Source organism: Adiantum capillus-veneris, chromosome 13 (assembly GCF_014529385.1).
Source record: "Adiantum capillus-veneris isolate H3 chromosome 13, ASM1452938v2, whole genome shotgun sequence".
NCBI lineage: Eukaryota > Viridiplantae > Streptophyta > Polypodiopsida > Polypodiales > Pteridaceae > Adiantum > Adiantum capillus-veneris.
Window position 1 is genome coordinate 152,434,903 of NC_140943.1, and position 20,418 is coordinate 152,455,320.

Genomic DNA, 20,418 nt, shown 5'->3' on the forward strand with positions numbered 1-20,418 from the left:
ACGGGAGGGTGGTTGAATATTAAGGAAAATAGAAGGACATGCACACAATGCAATTTAAACAAAGTGGAAAGCGAGGCCCATGTCACCATCGAGTGCCCAGCATACGCACACATCCGTGCTGATTTCCCATTGCTATTGCAAGGAGATGTCACCTTTGAGGAGCTTCTCTCTCGGACACACCCCTCCCCAGTAGCTTTAGGCATCTACTTTGCCAAAGTATTGGATCATCACACAACACTAACACACAAGAAAGCTACTAGCCCACTACCCCCTCTAAACACATGAGGGGAGCCTCTTGTAGATTTTTTTTGTGGTCCCATGGGTCATTTTGGCCCCCCGAGGACGTAAATACAACATCATCATCATCTCTCTTGTCCTACAAATAAAGCAAAAGAGTTCTCCTTCTCTCTCTTTCAATTTGCGTAGAAAAAGCAAGGCCAAAAAACTGCCAAAAAGCAAAAACTGCCGCAGCCCTTCGCTTCCGCAAATTCCGCCGCAAAACGCGGGCTGCCACGTCAGCATTGTATGGAATGCCTGCCACGCCAACATGTAGTGTACTTTTCGGGAATTCCAACCACGTCAAGCCTTTCGGCGGGTCCATTTGCCAGGGAAAGTGTGTGTGTGTATGGGCAGCCACGTCACCAGTTTGTGACATACCCCCTCTTGAAATCATTGTAATCGCCCTCGATTACGCCTGCAAAACTAACAGAGGCCATAAACTGTCTTAGCAGACACTGACTGTTAGTACCTACGCACTAGGAGCACACATCTAGCACATGTACCAATCGACAGTCACATCACACGACATCACTCGACATCACAGGACATCACATGACATTCAACATTCATTCAGATCTTAGACCATGATGTATCGGCAATGCAGTTAGCAATCGCATCTAGATCCACTCAGGAATCTCATAGATGCCCGATTGACTAACCCCTATTGCAACCATGTCTATTCGAGATCAATTAGACCAAAATGCTGCAGTCATTTCGTCTATCAGTTCCTGCACTTAAAAACAAGTCAAGAAAAAATCAGTTTCATATTCAAGAATTCTATTTCATAAAGTCATACAGCAGAATACCGTCAGCTCTCAGTATCCCTGAAGCTCAAAGAGACATCAGTGACTCTAGTATTCAAAAATCAAGGCATCTACTGACAAAGGAGCGGAGTAACTCCCCTCTTGTGCATCCCACTGCACCAGATCTGCGGCCAAGCTGAATTATGGGTTCCATTAGGAGTAGACTATACTAAACCAAATGCTTCAAGGTAAAGGTTCACAATCTGAGTATCTACTAGGTCCTCCTCCTCCATCCACTTCGCATCCAATGCAGGATAGTCCTTGAATTTAACCAAGAACAGCCTTCTTACTTTACCCTTATTCTTTGTGTCCTTATGTGCCGAAATCTCTTCAGGAACAAGGATCTCCTCGTTTTCCTCCACTTCGGGTTGCTCATCGGGCTCCCCATCATCAGGCACATCACCTTTAAAAGGTTTCAAGAGACTCACATGGAATGCATTGTGAATCCTCCAAGTGTCAGGCAGTTTCAGTCGGAAGGAGACATCATTGATCTTTTCGGAGATCTAGAAAGGTCCGTAGTATCTCATACTAAGCTTTGGAAAAAGCCTCTCCTCTCTCTTTTTCTTTCTCAAGCATGCCTTCTCAAAACATAAGAGCAGCAAATTATCCTCCTTCGATTTCAAATCGCGACGATGGCAATTTGCTGACTTTTTCTGTCGTTCTTGAGATTTCTGCAAAGCCTCGCAGACCTTGGCAAAAGCCATGTCCAAGTCGCGTGTGTACTCGGCTCGGCGGCTTCAAAAATCATATCTTTCGTGCTTAGGAAGGGTGGAACCTTCGCAACACCTTCAACAATCTCAAATGGCGCCTTCCCCATCGAAGAGTGTATCGTGTTGTTGTAGGCAAATTCCACCAAAGGTAGATACTTTTTTTTTTTCCCATTGAGACTGCTGATCCAAGATATAAGACTTCAATAAATCTAAAACCGCTGAATTGGCAAATCTCAAATTGCCCATCAATCTGCGGGTGAAAAGATGACGAGAACTGCAACCGCGTGCCAATGTTCTCCCAAATTGCCTTCCAAAACAAACTCGTAAATCTGGGTCCCCTGTCTGAGACAATCGTCTCAGGCATGCCATGTAACCTGAAAATCTGGGCCACAAACAATCTCGCTAAGTGATCCGGCTTGACTCTTTTCTTCATTGGAATGAAATGAGCCTATTTGCTAAATCTGTCAATAACAGTCCAGATACCATCGTGACCACTCTGTGTTCTCGGGAGATCAAAAATGAAATCCATTGCAATACTTTCCCAAGGGTGGGTGGGTATGGGTAAAGGCTGTAACAATCCCTGTGCTTTATGCCCGTCAAACTTGACCTTCTCGCATACCAAGCAACTGCGCACAAACTCGTCCACATCCTTCTTGAGTCTCGGCCAAAAGAAGTATCTCTCTGCCGCTTTCATGGTGGTAGCAATGCCGCGATGACTCGTAAAAGGCGGACAGTGGCATTCAATCATAACCTTTTCCCTCAACGGCTGTGTAACGCACAACATGGTTTTCCTCATCAAGTACCCATCCCGAATGGAATATCCCGAGTACTGTCTCTCCATCCCATATCCGTGTGAAAACGTCTGCAAAATCTGGATCTGTGGCATACTGGTCGACCATATCCTCGAAGCTCCTATGATGTATCGCGGACATAGCTAGAACCAACATCTTCCGAGACAAAGCATCTGCCACCAAATTCTTTTGTCCATGCACATGGACAATCTAGAAGCGAAACTGTGACAAGATGTTCGCCCACCGCATCTGCGTTTCCGATAGCTGCTTCTGTGACAAGAAGTAGCGTAAACTCTGATGGCCTGTAAAGACAGTAAAATCCGCTCCGAGTAGGTAATGACGCCATTGAGTAAGAGCATGGATAACCGCCAAAAGCTCTTTCTTATAAATCTGTGATGTCAATTCCGGCCTTGAGAACAATCGGCTCTCGTAAGCAATGACATGGCCTTCTTGCATTAAGACCGCACCCAGACTACGACCACAAGCATCACAATATACTTCAAATGACTTCTGCAAGTCCGGCAAAGTCAAAACTGGTCCCGTAGACAATTTCTCTTTCAATGTTTGAAAGGCAGTCACCTCTATGGATTCCCACGAGAAAGGGACTCCTTTCTGTGTCAAGATATGCAAAGGGGAAGTAACCTCTGTAAACTTTCGAATGAACCGCTTGTAGTACGAACACAATCCCAAGAAGCTTCTAACTTCATGGACATTCTTCAAATCGGGCCAATCACGGATAGTCTCTATCTTGGCCGGATCCACTTGCACTCCTGTTACTGACACAATGCGTCCCAAAAAGTGTATCTCTGGTAGGAAAAATTACTTTTCTTTGCATTAATCACCAACTTGTGATCTCGTAATGCCTGAAAGACCTGAAGCAGATGATCTCTATGTTCTGCCTCATTCTTGGAGAAAACAATGATATCGTCAAAGAAAGTGCCAACAAATAGCCTGTACTCACAAAAAATCTTGTCCATCATCCGGTTAAATGTCGTAGGAGCATTGGTTAAGCCAAAAGGCATCACCAAAAACTCAAATAACCCAAAAGTCGTCCGAGAGGCTGTCTTGTAGACGTCTCCCCGCGCGATTCGAATCGGATGATATCCACTCTTCAAATCAATCCTGCTAAAACACGAGGATCCCTGTAATCTGTCGAGTATATCATCGATCCTCGGAATCGGAAATCTGTTCTTGATGGTGATTTTATTGAGAGCTCTATAATCGATGCACATTCTCCAAGATCCGTCTTTCTTCAAAACCAGCAACACGGGAGAGCAATACGGTGAAGTACTAGGTTGAACAAGACCCTTTTCCAAGAGGTCTTTCACTTGGTTCTAATCTTTTCATTATGGGCTCAGCTCACACGGTAAGGTGGCCGGTTCGGTGGTGTGCTTCCAGGTATCAGATCAATGGTATGATCTTCAGGACGAGCAGGTGGTAACTCGCCTAGCAGGCCCTCTGAGAAGCAATCGGCATGAGAGTAGAGAAAATCTTGGCGTTCTTTATCAAGCTCAGACATATTTGTCCTATCCTCATCACTCAACTCTTTCATAAAGATCGAGTAAACAAACAGACTGGATTTCATTAACTTTAAAATGGCCGAAGCCGATACAATCGGGACAGACTCGCCCTTAAGTTTAATATCAAGTACAATGGTTCTGCCCTTCTTTGCAGTCAATGTCGCTTTCCTCGCCCGATAATCGACCGCGGCGTTGTTCTTGTGGTACCAAGGAATTCCCAAGAGAACATCACAACCTTCCAAAGGCATTATGTAAAAGTCCTCATGCCCCAAATACCCCTGACAATGCAACCGAAGTTTGCCAATGACAATGTAATGGCTGCGTCTCTACCGGGTGCCGCTAGAACTGCCTCTGCAAGTGGTCCCATCCGATCGGGTGTGATCTCGAGCCGCGCCGCCAATTCCAGTGAAATGAAGTTGGCCTTGGCTCCTCCATCAAAGAAGATCGGGCTTCTTGGTCTTTCACTTTGCCCCAACCTCGGCAAAGTTCTGTACTCTTGTCCACCATGCTGGGATCGGTACCCACACAATCTGGAACCACTCCTGTTTTCATCTTGCCTTTTCTTCCACGTTCCTCAGCTGCTCTCGAACTCTCAGGCCTTTTGTCGTCCTTGTCATTCTGTCCTTTTTGTGCCTTCTTAGGGCACTTCGCGGAGATATGTCCAGTTTCCTCGCATCCAAAGCACTTCCCTTCCTTGATGTAGCGAGCCCGCTCCTGAGGAGTAAGCTTGGGTCATGCATCTTTCTTTTCTGGGTTGCTCTTCCTCTTTCTACCTTCATTTGTCGAAGTCTGTTCGGCTCTTTGTGTCATGATCTCATCGGTGGGGTAGGTCAAACTGCCAGAGTGAATGGCAAAACCCCATTTCGCATGACTCATCAACTCCTAAATGGAAGCTCACTTCTGTTCCAAGCAGTGATCTCGGATCTCTGTAGGTAGACCCAAGGTAAACCGCTCAATCTGTTCCTTGAACGGGATCTTCTTAAATGAAGAGGCAGGTAGAAAAGAGCTCCAGATCTCTCGCAATAAGCGTCCACTGTATCCTTCTTGGTCATCCGAAGATGGTTCCAAGCAGTTCGTATATCGATTTCATACTCTCGAGTCAGCCAAGAAGAAATAAAAAGCCTCTTGAATTTCAGCCATTTAACTGGCGCAGTCTTGTTTAATAGAAGCGTGGACCACCAAGTTCGAACATTCCCCTTAAAGTAACAGGGAGCTCTCCGAATCTTAGAGTGCTCTGAGTAACGCCCTCCCGCGAAAGTGATGTCAAACTGCTGTACAATAGACAAAGCCTTTGAAGCATCTCTATAACCAGAAAAAGTGTCAAATTTAATTGACTGTCCACCTTCCTTAAACTCTCGAACTTTCTTGCTTTTATCTTCCAGATAGTCATACTGGTTGGCTTTATAAAAATTCTTCTTCTTTGCATAAAAGTTGTTGTCGTCAGAGTCTGAACTGTCTGTAGACGAGTCCTCTATAGAACTGTCACTCACGGAATAAGATTTAGACTTCTTCGTCTTTTTCTTGCCCTTTCCGAAGCGTTGCTTTTTGCTTCGCTTTTTGCCTTTTCGGTCTTCTTCGCTCGAGTCGGATGAGCTAGAAGAACTATCAGAAGAAGAAGAAGAAGAAGAACTGGGTACTCCTTCAAATTCAACACGCTTCTTCTGTTTTCTTGCCTTTTCAAAGGTAGACTGACGACCCAAATAACCCGGGAAGTCAACACCTTTCTTCTGCTTTTTGCCGTGCTTTTATAGCTGTGTTCTGCGCGTCACAAAGTTGAGCAATCCATGCATCAACCACCTCTTCTAATTCTTTCTCTGTATACTTCTTGGGAGTAGGAGGTTTCTTGAGAGTGGGTTTTCGGGGTGGTTTTGTGGTTTTCTGCCACTGCGTGTGCACCTCCCTCAAAGAGGTCTTGCTCATATATTTTGCCATTTTCTAGTCCTTGGCAAAACTAAGCATCATCTCTGTTGCGTCGTCGATCAATCGTTGACGCTCCATCTCTCGACGCTCCACCTAAGTAGGCCGAGGCGGGCCATACTCCTTGCCTGAATCGTCGTTGTGATCCCTTCCCGCATCTCCGGATACAGAGGGAGTCGACTGATCTGTGCCTGGAGCCAATGGTGCCGCGGAAAAAAAAAATTGGGATCGGATTTCCCGTGGAAGAGAAATCGGTCGTGCTCTGATACCACTGTAACGTACTTGGACACTCCAAGTCAAGAATCTACCGCGATAGCACCAAATAACCACTTCAAAACAGTTTACAGTTCACAATTTATTCGACACTGGCCCGGCGGAGTTCCGTGCCTAGAGATATTGGCCCCAAAGACTGGCGCCCCTTTTGGTATTTCTTTTTGTATTAATTTGAGTTCAAAGTACAAGAGTGCGGGCAGGCGCTCACACTCAGACTCTGCGTCCAGATGCTCTGAGTTGTAAGAGGCCAGCCCGCTTATTTAAAAGTACAAGGGATGCCAAAAGCAGAGCCCCAAAAGCTTCAAAAGCTGAAAAATTAAAAGCTTATGCTTTTTTCTCTCTCAAGCTCTCTCTCTCTTGCCCTAAAAATAAAGCAAAAGAGTTCTCCTTCTCTCTCTTTCAATTTGCGTAGAAAAAGCAAGGCCAAAAAGCAAAAACTGCCGCAGCCCTTTGCTTCCGCAAATTCCGCCGCAAAACGCGGGCTGCCATGTCAGCATTGTACGGAATTCCTACCCTGTCAGCATGTAGCGTACTTTTCGGAAATTCCTGCCACGTCAACCTTTCGGCGGGTCCATTTGCCAGGGAAAGTGTGTGTATGGGCAGCCACGTCACCAGTTTGTGACACGTGATACCAATTAATGGCATCACCGGCAAGATACATGGTTGCCTTCAAAACTTTGCTATTTCCTGTTTTCTTAGTTGTCGCAAAGTAAGCATTAAATTGATGCAACCAAGAATGAATAACATTAGCATCCATCTTACTGTCATACTTACTGAAAGTCAACTTCTCGTGACGGGGTTGTTGGAATCCGCTTCTCGACTTGTGCTACCTGATGATTTGCCCACGTCCTTGAGTGGCTCGGACTTCGAGGTGAGTACCTGTAGGACCAACTCTTGCATGCGTTAGTCTCTTTGCGCCTCACGTTCTAATTCCAAGGCCGCTATGTGTTGGGCTTCGCCTGCTTGCTCATGCTTGAGCTCAATAGCTGCCTTTCTTTCTTCGGCCGCCAAGCGCGCTTGCTCACGCTCACGCTCCAAGGCTGCCTTTCTTTCTTTGGCCGCCAAGCGCGCTTGCTCACGCTCACACTTTTAAGGCTTCCTTTCTTTTTTCGCGGTCGCGATCCAAGGCGGCGTGTTGCGCCTTGTTGTAGCATCATGTCCATCATCGTCTTGACCAAAGCCTCCATAGGGTTTGGCACAACCCATGGCGTAGATGGGGAAGGGGGAGGGTCGGAAAATCCTCCTGGTGGGGAAAATTCTTCTTCACCACATCACCTTCACGCAAAGTATCCATTCCGCTTCGGGTGATGACCATACACTGCGATCTGGGGTACTTAAGTTCGCGAGGAACTTTGGGTCTTGAGGTTCTTGGGTTCTTGAGGTTCTTGCGTTCTTGAGATTCTTAAGGTTCTTAAGTTCTTTAGCTGGCAATCGGTGTTTAAGAAGGCTTTTCTCTTACCCGAGCTCGACTCTTCCCTGCGGACGCACCCCTTGGCGGCCTTGAGCTCACACCAAAGTTGCTTTTTCCCACCTCACATCGATTGGCCAGCCGCTAAGTGCACAGACCGCTCTGAATGAGTGAGAAGAGGAACAAGGGGAAGCTGGACAAGCCCTTCGTTCTTGGATTACCTGGCACTCTTCAAAAAACACGATTAGTAATTGACACGCCCAAGTGGACTTGGGTTACGTGCGACCGCAACAAGCAAAAAATTTCTTGTGGTTCTTTCCTTGTGTGATACAGAACACTGCCAAAGCTCTGATACCAATGTAAGGTACAACGGAAGTGAATGTTGATTTTGCTCGAGATGAGTGCTCCGAATTGTGCTCAAGGGTTCCTTTTACTTATGGAAGGGAGAGCCTTCCGTTCCTTTAGTCAGAAAATGTAATGATCACAAACAAAGCGAATGACACTGTGAATGAAGGTGTTGAGACTGTGAGAGAGAGAGAGAGAGAGAAGAATACCACACCATACGGTTTTCAAACCCTCCTCCAAGGGCCCCTCTCTCGATGGCGTGAGAGGTCTATGCTATTGATTGCACAAATCTGGTACAATGGTGTTGATGCAAAGTACTTGATGCTATGATGCAATGATAGTCTAAGTCGATGATGACGGCGACGACGAAGGCGACGAAGGCGATGACGACTGGTGGCTAAAACTGACGCTCTCCGGCTGAAAACGCCGTCTTCAGAGGGCTGAAAACACTGTCGCTGTAGGCTGGAAAACGCTGCTGAATCTGGGCTAAAAAATGCTACTGCTGTAGGCTGAAAACGCTATTGGGCTGAAAACGCTATTGTTGTGGGCTGAGATCGCTGGACTATCTGGCTGAAAAACGCTGGACTGGCTGGCTGAAAAACGCTGGTGTAGTATAGACAGCAGAAACACTGGCGCTGAATGTTGAAAACTCTAGCGACGAAGGGGCTGATGGTACTTGCTGAAAATGTTGGGTCTTGCTAAGGGTTCTTGCTGAGGAGAAACGCTAGAGGGCCTGCAGCAGAGGTTGCCTGTGCTCTCTTGGTTTCTTCTGCTTCTACTAAGTGACTGCCAGGTTTCTTTTATAGTAACTTAGCTACCCAGTTTTCCAACAAAAGTCACTTATTAAGTAATAAGTGAAAAATGGATAAATTGGGAAAATGGGTTCTGTGCACTGTAAAATGCTCATGATGGGTACTAAATGTCATGCTGATGATCATGTTGTGTGCAACCAGAGGATATGCAACTACTCTAAGTGCCTGGACATGCACAGCCTGCGCACAGGCTCACAAAGGCGCCAGAACACTTCCCTAAGCTGACCTAAACCCTAAACCTGAGATAGCTTGTCCACATGCACATAGGGTTAGATGTGCACGTGACACACAAAATGATGGCATCGCAATATTGCTCGGACAGAGCACAAATGATGTGGCAGCAGGCGATATGGACAGGTACTGCAAATTGCGCTGATTGCTGCTGACGTGGCTGCCGTACGAAGGTCTGCAAAAAGCACTAACATGCTGACGTGGCTACTGTACGCATTTCCACCTTTTGCACTGGCTCCTTTTTGGGACACCTTTTGGGACATTTGCTTTTGAGTTTAACTGCTTTTGGGGCATCCCTTGTAAGAATAAATAGACCCTAGGGGCCTCACTCTGCAAAGCATCTGGACACAGAGTCTGAGAGAGAAGGCATTGCGGGTGTTGTACTTTGCTCAAGCATTAATATAAAAATAAATACCAAAAGGGGCGCCAGCTTTTGGGGCCAATACCTCTGGGCACGGAACTATGCGGGGCCGTGTCGACTCCAATTATTGAAGTGTGATAAAGTTGTGAAGTATTTTAAGTGATTCTCTCGTGTGTTGTGTTGTGGTGTCCAAGTCTGTAATAGTGGTATCAGAGCACAGTCGATTTCTCTTCTACCAGGAAATCCGATCTTACCGCAACACACATGGATTCAAAAGACGAATCCCGCAAGAATCAAGCGAACCCACCCGACAACTCCGAATTGGGTGGAAGTACAGAAAATCCGAATGGATCAGCAGATCAAGAGTACGTGCCTCCACGGCCTACGGAGTATCATCAATTGATGGAGATGCAGTGTCAACAGCAGGTTGATGATTGTGCAAAGCAGATGCTTCAGTTTGCAAAGGATCCCCAATATGCTAAGTTTTTTATCCGGCACTCGATCGATGAGGTGCATTCCCATTGGGAGAAAGTCATCGACTCCCCAATAAAGTCAGCCCTCAAGAAACCTCCTGTCCCACGGATGTTTATTTAAGATGAACTTGAGGACGTTGTCAAAAGACGAGTAAACCAGCTTTTGGGGGGCAAAGAAGAAGCAAATGAAGAAACGCAACAAGGGAACTGATTACCCTGGTTATTTGGGCCGAAAATCCTCTTTTGCGAATGCAAAAAAACAGAAGAAGCATGTACACTTCGAAGGATAGTCCAGTTCGTCCTCATCTTCTTCTAGCAGCTCGAACAGCTCATCCTCTTCTGACTCGAGTGATGAGGATGAAAAGAGCAAGAAACGACGAAAAAACTGGAGATTTGGAAAGAACAAGAAGGCGGCCAAGAAAAGCGGATCCCGACACTTTTTTCACAGTTCGAATGAGGATTCATTCTCTTCTGAGAGTTCGGACTCCAATGACCATACGTTTTATTCAAGAAGGAAGCACTTCTACAGAGCCAACCAATATGATGGACAAAAAGACCAAGGAATTCAAAGAGGGTAGACAGGCAGTAAAGTTTGAAACCTTTTCAGGGTTTCGAAATGCTCCTAAGGCTTTAGCCTTTATTCAATAGTTTGACATAGCATTTTCTAGAGGCCGCTATACAGAGCATTCCAAGCTTAGACGGGCAGCATCGTTTTTGAAAGGCAATGGACGGACATGGTAGTCCACTCTTCTGTTAAGAAAAGAATCACCGACAAAGTGGCCGAAGTTCAAGAGACTCTTTATTTCTTCGTGGCTCACTCAAGAATACGAACAAGACGTGAAACTGATTGGAATCATCTTCGGATGGTCAAAGCAGAAACTTTGGATACTTACTATGAGAGATTTTGGATGTTTTTCTACCTGCTTCATTCTTTAAGAAGATCAGTTTCAAGTAGCAAATCGAGCGATTCTGTTGTGGACTGCCCAAAGAGATACAAGACTACTGCTTGTTACAGAAATCTCAGTCCATACAGCAATTGATGGGACATGCTAAGCAAGGCTTTGCTATGCATTCAAGTAACTTGACTTATCCATCAGACGAACCTTCAACAAGTCATAACAGAAGCAGACGACAGAAAGATACACGACCTCGACTGACAGAAGAACAGAAAGACCGATATTTCAAAGCATGTAATTGTTTTGAATGTGGAGAAGAAGGACATATATCTGCATTGTGCCCCAAAAAGGCATAAAAGTAAGAATGACTGACAGATTGAAAATAGAACTGGGCGAGGAGATACTCGTTCGAGAACAGATATTAGATAGAAAATTATAAATGAAACTGGCATTAGTTTGCTTTGTGAATTTATGAATGAATAGTTTTGAAGTAGAGCTTTTTGAAGATGACTTTGATTTACGTATGAAACTAATGTTCTATGAAAGATCCTGCTATTTGTGAACACATAACAGGATCGAGAATGAGATGATGATGAATCTGGAGCAACGACAGCTCTAGAATGAACCTGATAACGATAAGAATCATGAATTTTGAATCATGATCAAAGATTGAATGGAATTGCCGTGAGCGCGTCAAGAGTTCTCGAGGGATGAGATGGCCACACAGCTAGGACTAAATGATTGAAACACTCAGTTCAGTAAGAACTCAGTGTTTGATTGATGGATTGGAATTCTCGGAAATGATTACTGGCACATGATTGTGTTTGAGTGCAAATGGAATGATTGACAAAATGACTGCAGCATTTCGGTCTCGAGAAAGCTATGGACATGATCGCAATATAGGATTAGTTGATCCGACATCAATGAGGTCCGGTGCGGGTCTGAATGCGATTGCTAAACGTTGCCAAAAATCTTGGCCAAAAATCATGGTCCTAGATCTAAATGGATTCTATGTGATATGACTTGAATGTGATGTGATGTGACTGTCGTCTTTGTACAAGTGCTGGATTTGTGTCGTCTAGTGCGTCGGTACTTAAGAGTCAATGTCTATTGAACTGGTTTATGGCTTATGTTTGATTTTGTAGGCGTAATCGATGGCGATTACAATTCTTTATGTCACGATTGTAACTAAGTTACATCATGTATACTTGCTCATGGATGCAGATACGCGAAGTGCCATGCCAAGGAGGAACCCTACGCTTGGATGGTCACAAACCTTCGCACAAGAGACATGCCTCTTCACCAAAAGCCACACTCCTTCGACGATTGGTCACACCCCTTCGCTCTACGGGTGCGACTCTTCGCCCAATGGTTGCAACTCTTCGTCCAAAGGATGTGTCTCTACACCTAGAGTCATGTCTATTCACCATGAGATGTGTCTTTTCATTTGTGACTCTTCATCTCCTATACTCAGTTTCAAATCAATCAAACACAGTCTTTTAAGTTTTATCTCTGAGTCAAGTTCAAGTTTCTTAAGTCTTAATCATGAGTTTAAGTACTTAAGGATTAGTAACTAGAATTCTCACAGTGGTATCAGAGCAAAAAAATTCCCGAAACCGAAGGTTGTGAGTCTCTCACCCTCGCCTCTACCCTATCCTCCCTTCTTCCCCTTACCGGAGTTGTATGGAAGCCGACGTTCGATGGTACACAAGGAGGACGAGCTGTCCGATGAGGTAATTCTATTTTCCCCCTATCTGTAACACATAAATTATACAGATATCGGGTGGCATGGAGTACCCACAAAGTGTGCGGGAATTAAGTGTTGGAGATCGATTCACGCACCTCTTTGGCGGGATGTGTCTCTTCGTCCCGGGTCCATGCCCCTTGATGTGAGCGGCCACCACCTTGCGGCGGCTGCACCTCGCACCTCTGCGCTAGTACAATTTTCCCCAAGGCACACACCTTCTTGGCGCCTCCATAGCGTTTCAGCATTTCAATTCTTACGCTGGAAATTTTTACGATGGCAGCCAGCCTCAGTTTCGCTTTGCAAATTACCTTATTAAAATTTTTACAAATTGGCCAGCCAATTCGCTACAGTGTGGACACCTTCAAAATCCCAAAACCATTAAAAAAATTAACCCAACCACTCCAGCAAATGGCCCCTTTTCACGATCTGCAGTGTGGGTGCTCTCCGCCAACCAGTTCGAATGTTCTTCAGCATTTCTCCAACGCTAAAGCTTCTGGCAGCCTCCTTTTGTGCGCACGATGGCTAACAACGGACTCCCTACACTTACTCTCTACATCTCGTACATAGACGAGGTCCCGGAAGAACTCTTGCCGGAAAATCCCCCTTCTGCACACGACGTGATCGTCATTCCCGATACTCCATCACCAAATACAGCACCTGTCAGGTTGCAGAGCCAAACCCTGAAACGAAATATATCCGCATTTTCGATTCTCTTGAACCAATTGCTGCTCCCGAACCGGTACCTGCTCCAGAACCGGTACCCGTTCCTGCACCTCAGGTTGTGCCGGTCCCACTGGATTACTTGATTTACGTCACCCATCGACACACAACTCAGTTACAAGTGTGGGTGGTGTGGCACATCTTCCTCACGTGCGAGCCTCGACATCTTCAGCATTTCGAGTTTATCCTTGGGCAGTACCCCCATCTCGCCTATTCCCTGACAGAGTGCAGAGTGGACGCAGTTAACCATATTATTTCGCTCCAACCCTTGGTGCATGTTCATAACGAGCTCCTAGTCCCAGATTACACGTCGTTATCTTCAGCCCCGGCAGAAACACCTCCCATCGACGAGGTTGAAGATCTAGAATCCGATCTGGGTTCCGATTTTCTGGCAGAGCTTGGTTGGTGAGGCCTCGGCAACGGCATCACCTGTCTATCTTCCCCACTTTTCTCCAACTTCTCCTCGTTATTCGCTCTGAGGTTGGAAAATGTCAACGTCCCAGGATGAAGATGGTCACGTCACAACTCCTTGCCCTTCTTAAAGCTCAAATGGAAGCTCTGCAACAGCCTTTCACGACAAGTCTTGCTTCCATTAACACTCATTTGGAGCAGATGCAGCAGACACACACATCTTCTCAAGGAAACCCTACGGCTGCCCCATCTTCAGAAGCATCGATCAATGGACAAGAAGAAGAACCAGATCCTACAGCAGAGGTAGATAATCGTGAATTACAACTTCTTTACAAAATCTTTAATTCGGCACAAAAAAAGAAATTGGATGTTAAGCTGCCCAAACCATACAATGGTCGCCACGACAAGCACGTGCTGGACCAATGGTTGTTTAAGATGGACGTCTACTTGTCCAACACGGATTTGGTAGAAAGCAAGAAGGTTGCACTTGCCAGTTCAATGTTAAAAGATACAACATTCCTTTGGTGGCAACGACGAGTTGCTGATGGGAAACACACCCCTTCATGGGATAAATTCCGACGCTCTGTTCGTAAAGCATTGAGCCTGCTAATGCGGATTTTCATGCCCGGTCCGCTCTCCGCCGCCGGAGCCAAACATGTTCCTTGGCCACATATATCACAGAGTTCCAAAGGCTAACTCTAGAGATAGAGACTCTCAGCCCCTCCGACAAACTACACGGTTTCATCGACGGGCTTGAACCAAACTTGAAGGACGATGTACAGAAGTTTAACCCTACTACACTGGATGCTACAATTGCCTATGTGGAGTGGCTTGGAGACAATCGACGTCCAACACGGACCTTGTTTTCTGGTGATCGGTCTTCAACCAGTGGTCGCTTCTTACAGCGGGGTCACAGAAGCAACTTTAACCCTCCTCAACGCTTCTCACAAACTTTTCAATCTTCTGGACAACAATTTTCCAAGCAACAGTCTTTTCGGCCCCGCTTCTCTAGACAAGCAACAGCTTCAAATGTCGGATCCTCTTCCAATAACCTTAACCGTAATCGAGGACAATCACGGCCAAATCGCAACCGCAATGGCTGCCGATTCCGACGAGATGTCCCAGCAGGGCAACCAACCTTGTCATCGGCTCCCTCCACCTCTCAGCACAACCGCACAGGGTTATGCACAATTTGTGATGGTCCGCACAAGTGCTACGACTACCCGAAGTGCCCCAATCCTTCCAACATTTGGCAAAATTCAAATATGGAGCCATGTACAGATACAGAACAATGTCCTCCTCGTGTGATGGACAAAGGCAAATAGGCTATTCGTGCAATTCACGTTTCCAAGGTGGTCAGCGCTTTGATGCTTAATGCTCACAATCGCGCCTCGGTTCCTATTGATCTTTCCAACCAAGTTCTCAGTCTTCTTGGTTTCATTGGTAAACATCCAATCAATGTGCTTGTGGATAGTGGATGCTCTACAAATTTCGTAAGCACTTCGTTAGTGAGCAAGCTTCGCTTACAACCCAACACAGTTTGGAGACCTTTCAAGTGGAACTTGCAGATGGTTTATTTTTTGAGTGCAATAGAAAGCTTCAACAATTACAGTTCCAGATTCAGGATTACCAGGATCAATTGAATTTTTCAGTGATGCCATTATCACATTATGATATGATTCTTGGTCAATTGTCGTTGTACCAGCATTATCCTGTCATCAGCTTTCGAGATCATTCCATTCGGCTTTATCATGATCATCGTAAAGTGGAACTCCGTGATCTTATTACTACAAAGCCTATTACATTGGTCTCAGCTTTACACGTTAAGCGTCTGGTACGCAAGCGTGATTGTGCAACGGCCTTGGTTATGTTGCACGAAAAGGAAGCAGAAATAGAAGACAAATCAACATCCTCAACATCAACCACTGCTTACTTGCGACAACCCTTCTTTCAACCATTTTTAGACTTGTTTCTTGATGAGCTCCCAACCACACTGCCTCCTCCTCGTCCTGTGGATCACGCCATTGATTTAATTCCAGGACAACCTCCACCAATTCAAGCCCCTTATCGAGTTTCGTATTCAGAATCTCAAGAAATACAGCGGCAATTGGAACAGTTATTGGATAAGGGTCACATTCATCCTAGCAAAAGTCCTTTTGGAGCCCCAGTTTTATTGGTCAAGAAAAAAGATGGTTCTATGCGCCTTTGCATTATCGTTCTCTCAATAAGCTGACGATCAAAAACAAATTTCCTTTGCCTCGCATCAACGAACTCTTTGATCAGTTATTGGGTTTCAAGGTGTTTTCAAAGATTGATCTAAAGTCGGGTTATCACCAGATTCGCATTCGAATTAGAGATGAGTACAAAACAGCTTTTGGTACAAAATACGGCCATTATGAGTTTCTAGTCAAACCTTTTGGGTTAACCAATGCCCCAGCTACCTTTATGACTTTGATGAACGAGATTTTTGGCTCTCATTTGAATAAATTTGTGATCGTGTATCTCGACGATTCGTCTTCAGCAAAACCATGGCAGAGCACAAAGAACACTTGCAGATTGTTTTTGAGATATTACTTACAAATATGTTGTACATTAACAAGAAAAAGAGCGAGTTTTTTAAGGATCACGTGGAGTACCTTAGACATGCGATTTCTTCGACAAGCATTGCAGTGGACCCCACAAAAATTTAGGTCATTGTAGATTGGCCTCTCCCTCTCACTATTTCAGATCTGGGTTCTTTCTTGGGTCTTGCAATTTTTTATCACACCAAAGTTCACAAGTTTTCGGATATTGCTTCTCTTTTGACAGAATTGACAAAGAAGGATAAGCTGCATTGGACTCCTAAAGCAGACAAATCGTTCAATGATATCAAGCATACTTTGACAACCACACCTGTCTTAGTAATAGTAGATCCTACCCAACCATTTGAAGTAATGACAGATGCTTCTGATCGAGCGTCTGGTGGCGTTCTTATGCAAAATGATCGTGTCATAGCTTTTGACAGTCGGAAACTTTCAGCGATTCAGATGCGATATCCATTGTATGACAAGGAATTTTTGGCTATCATACATGCTTATTACACTTGGAAACATTACCTTCTTGGCGCAGATTCAATGGTTAAAACAGACCATCTATCTTTTACGTATATTTTCTCTCAACCAATGACGAATCCTTGTCAAGGAAGATGGGTTGAATTTTTGGCAAATTTCCATATGATGATTCAATATGTGTTCGGTCTTCTAAATGTGGTCGCAGATGCTTTGAGCCGCACACCTCAAGCAACAAATTACGTCATAAGTGATACACAGATGGAAATTCTTGCGTGTTTCAAGCATGAATATTTAACAAATCGAGACTTTGGAGAGGCTTTCCGAGCTCTCAAGTCGTCTTGTCCAACTCCTGCAGAGGTGAACATGTTTGCAGCTTATACAATTGTGGATGAGTTGTTGTATTATGCTGATCATATTTGTGTACCTCACAATACACAATTGAGGAAGATTTTGATACAAGAACATCACGAAGTCCCTTTTGCTGCACACTCTAGGGTTAACAAAACATATCGGCTTCTGTCAACAACGTATTTTTGGCCACAGATGCAATCCAATGTGATCAAGTTTGCAAAGGCTTGTCACTCATGTAAGATCGTGAAAGCTTCTCGACAGGTTCCTCAAGGTCTACTTCAACCGTTGCCAGTACCTAAAGAAAGATAGGAAAGTATCACCACTTTGCCTCGCTCATCTAAAGGCAATGCTCAAATTTTTATGGTCACCTGTGATGACATCCTTATAAGAAGGGTAGCTAGCAACAAAATCCAAAGTGCTTAACCCACACAAAATCTCTCTCTCTCTCTCTCTCTCTCTCTCACATTCATAAAGCAAACTTACTCCCTGCTGTGGGTCATCGGAAGGCTTGAGATTCTGGAGCTGCTCGTCGCGGATGCTCACATCCTCCAGCGCCTCTGCCACTGTATCGTGAGTCCCCGCCATGCTTCGAAGTTTAATGGACTTTGCTGATGTGGCTTTGAGAGGATCGAGAGATAGCACTTGTTCCTACGCGACGACCTCTTCTTCATGTGCATAGGTTCATAAAAAAGTCTCCTTGGTCGGTTGTTTCTACGGGATGCTAAGGCCCCTGTCACACACAGGCAGCGGACAAGGCCAAAAAGGACTCATTTGGGTGCACTGTGTGTCACACAGGGCGGACATCCTCTAAGATTTTTCTTTTCGCAGCCACTGTCTTCAAACGTGCTTAGTCCAAGTGCTTATGAAGGGACACGTGAAGCGCTCACCTTCCCACAACTACTTTTGCAAATGTCAGCCATTTAGCATAGATGGGTGAGGGGTTCGCCCTTGTTCATTTTGCAAAGTAGGAGACACCTTCTCAAGAGTTGTTATGAGCGGCTCTCGACCATTGTTTTGATCCTTGATGTGGCCGTCCACTAGTCTTGTAAAGGTAAATCTTCCACCCAAACTTTGAGAGAAAGGGCTTAATAACCAAAAAACATAAAAATCCAAGAAAAATGTAATGGGGGTTTGCAAAAAGCTTAGAGATAAAAGACCACATGTTAGCTGCTCAGCTAACAGGAACATCCTTTTTACCTAATGAGCCATCTATTTTTTATAACAAAACTTCATTTATTAAATGCAAGAACCACAACACCAAAGGAAAGAAAACATCTTAGAAATTTACAAGTCTTCCCCCACCCAAGAGATCACCACAAAGGCAAAGAAACACTTGTCCAAGCATGGATTTATGGCACAAGCCAACCAATCCACTTGAGGAAAGAAGCCTCTCCCTTCACAAAAATCCTTTTCTCAAACTACAATTTTAAGTATACATAGCCTACAACACAAGTAGGCCACAATTCATCCTAAATGAAACTGCCTGCAAGCTTCCATAACCTATGCATTGCTGGAAACTGGCCATATCTCCCAAACCGCAACTCCAAATGGAGTTCCTTAAGGCTTCCAAAAATATTTTCAAATTTTTCAACAAAAGTTCTGAACATCATATATTGTCAAATTGCATGCAGCTATGAACAAAATTGAGGTGAACAACAAGCTTTCCTGAGAAGACTAGGTGTAGAGAGAGCTAGGCAAGAGCAAAAACAAACATAGAAGAGCATGTAGAAGCCCCAACGACCCAAAACCTGAAGCTTTGCTGAACTTTTTTGAGTTTTAACCTGAGTTTTACTTATATACAATTACCACCTCAAACAGCACACAGAGAGGCACTTAAAGTAACCCGATAATTGGTTCTACATTAGTGACTTGCATTGCATGTACATGTGCTTGTAAAACAAGCTAAAAAGACCACAATAAATGAATCCCACACTCCTGTTAGACAGGAGATGTCATGTCCATATGTACAAATTTAAAGAATACAGGATGTCAAAAAAACGTACAACATAGTTTGCCACACCCCAAGCCTACTAGATCATTCATGATCAATAATAGAAAAGAGAACCTGTAAACCCAGTGATGGAGTATTCATTTCATCTTCATAATCAACCAAATGATCAAAAATTCCTTCAAAGGAAGACTCATCCTTAACCATAGTCGTTGGTCTTGCAAAGTACTTCTTCAATCTGTAGCAATTCACATGCACTTTATGTGGAGTACCATACAAGTCATCAAGTTGATAAGTTCCATTCAAAAAACTTTCTAGAGCCAAGAAAGGACCTTGTCACTTAATTTGATTTATTTTTTTTAAGAGCTATCAAGCTTGCTATTGTAGCGAAGAACCCTATGTCAGCGTGCATTGTACGCTAAGAGGAGCAAGGGTGAATGTGATAGATCCCATCCGTAAGGTCTACATAAAAGTTATATATTTTCAACTTTCAACAAAACAAAGAAACTTAAGCAGTTTACAATTTTCAACGGTTGAAAATATATTCACTATAGGAGAATTTTTGCGCTCAGCTTGTTTGCTAACTTTAAGAGAACTAGCTCAAGAATGTTCAACCCCTACTACTATCTTTGGGGTGAGACATGGACAAGAGACATGACAATAGAGAATCAAAAGAAGAAGATGAGAATATAAATACAAGTATATCTTTGGGGTTAGACATGGAAGAGAGAGACAACAATAGAGAACCAAAAGAAGAAGATGAGAATATACAATACAAGTATGATGAGAGGATGAGCTCTAGATGAGTCATATAGTCTTTTGATTATCTCAAATCAAAACAAAAGTAACTTAATGTACTAAAAAATCATAGTACAAGCAATGGTTTATGTACTTGTATAGTGGAGCTCCATACCATTTAAGGATAATCCAAGCTATCCATCTAGTTGTATAGTGGAGCTCCATACCATTTAAGGATAATCCAAGCTATCCGTCTAGTTTTCTCCCCTACAAACAAAGAAAATCTCACTTTACTATGAGTGACCTAGTACACCACCTATTCCAACATGGATGATAAAGGTCACTTTGCCTTCGTCCATTAGACTGTACCTTGAGTCAAGACAAGGGTCCGGTGGGCTAGAAGCTAATTTCCAAGGGAAAAGTGGTATGCATTCCTTGCATGCAAGCAAATGCAAGTGGATTGAAGATTATTGGTGTAAATACATTACCTTAAAATTTGACATACAAAGTGCTTTCAATTGGATTGTTACAAAATCCTTATTTAAACAAATGAGTGTCAGCTTTCTCATACTAAGCATGAAGAGACTACTTCAACCCATATAAATCTTTCTTGCATTTTCACACTTTTATTTCT

The 20,418-nt window shown here is 44.2% G+C and overlaps 1 protein-coding gene across 1 annotated transcript in view; it reads right to left on the minus strand.

Moving 5' to 3' along the window:
• Positions 1-17,761, minus strand: part of LOC147445102 (methionine aminopeptidase 2B-like) — a 142,657-nt gene extending 124,896 nt beyond the window's left edge. Inside the window, exon 1 of the mRNA XM_086527581.1 lies at positions 17,582-17,761. Within this exon, the coding sequence (XP_086383707.1) occupies positions 17,582-17,683 (102 nt within the window). The 5' untranslated portion in view covers positions 17,684-17,761. The remainder of the gene's footprint in view (positions 1-17,581) is intronic.
• Positions 17,762-20,418: the final 2,657 nt, after the last annotated feature.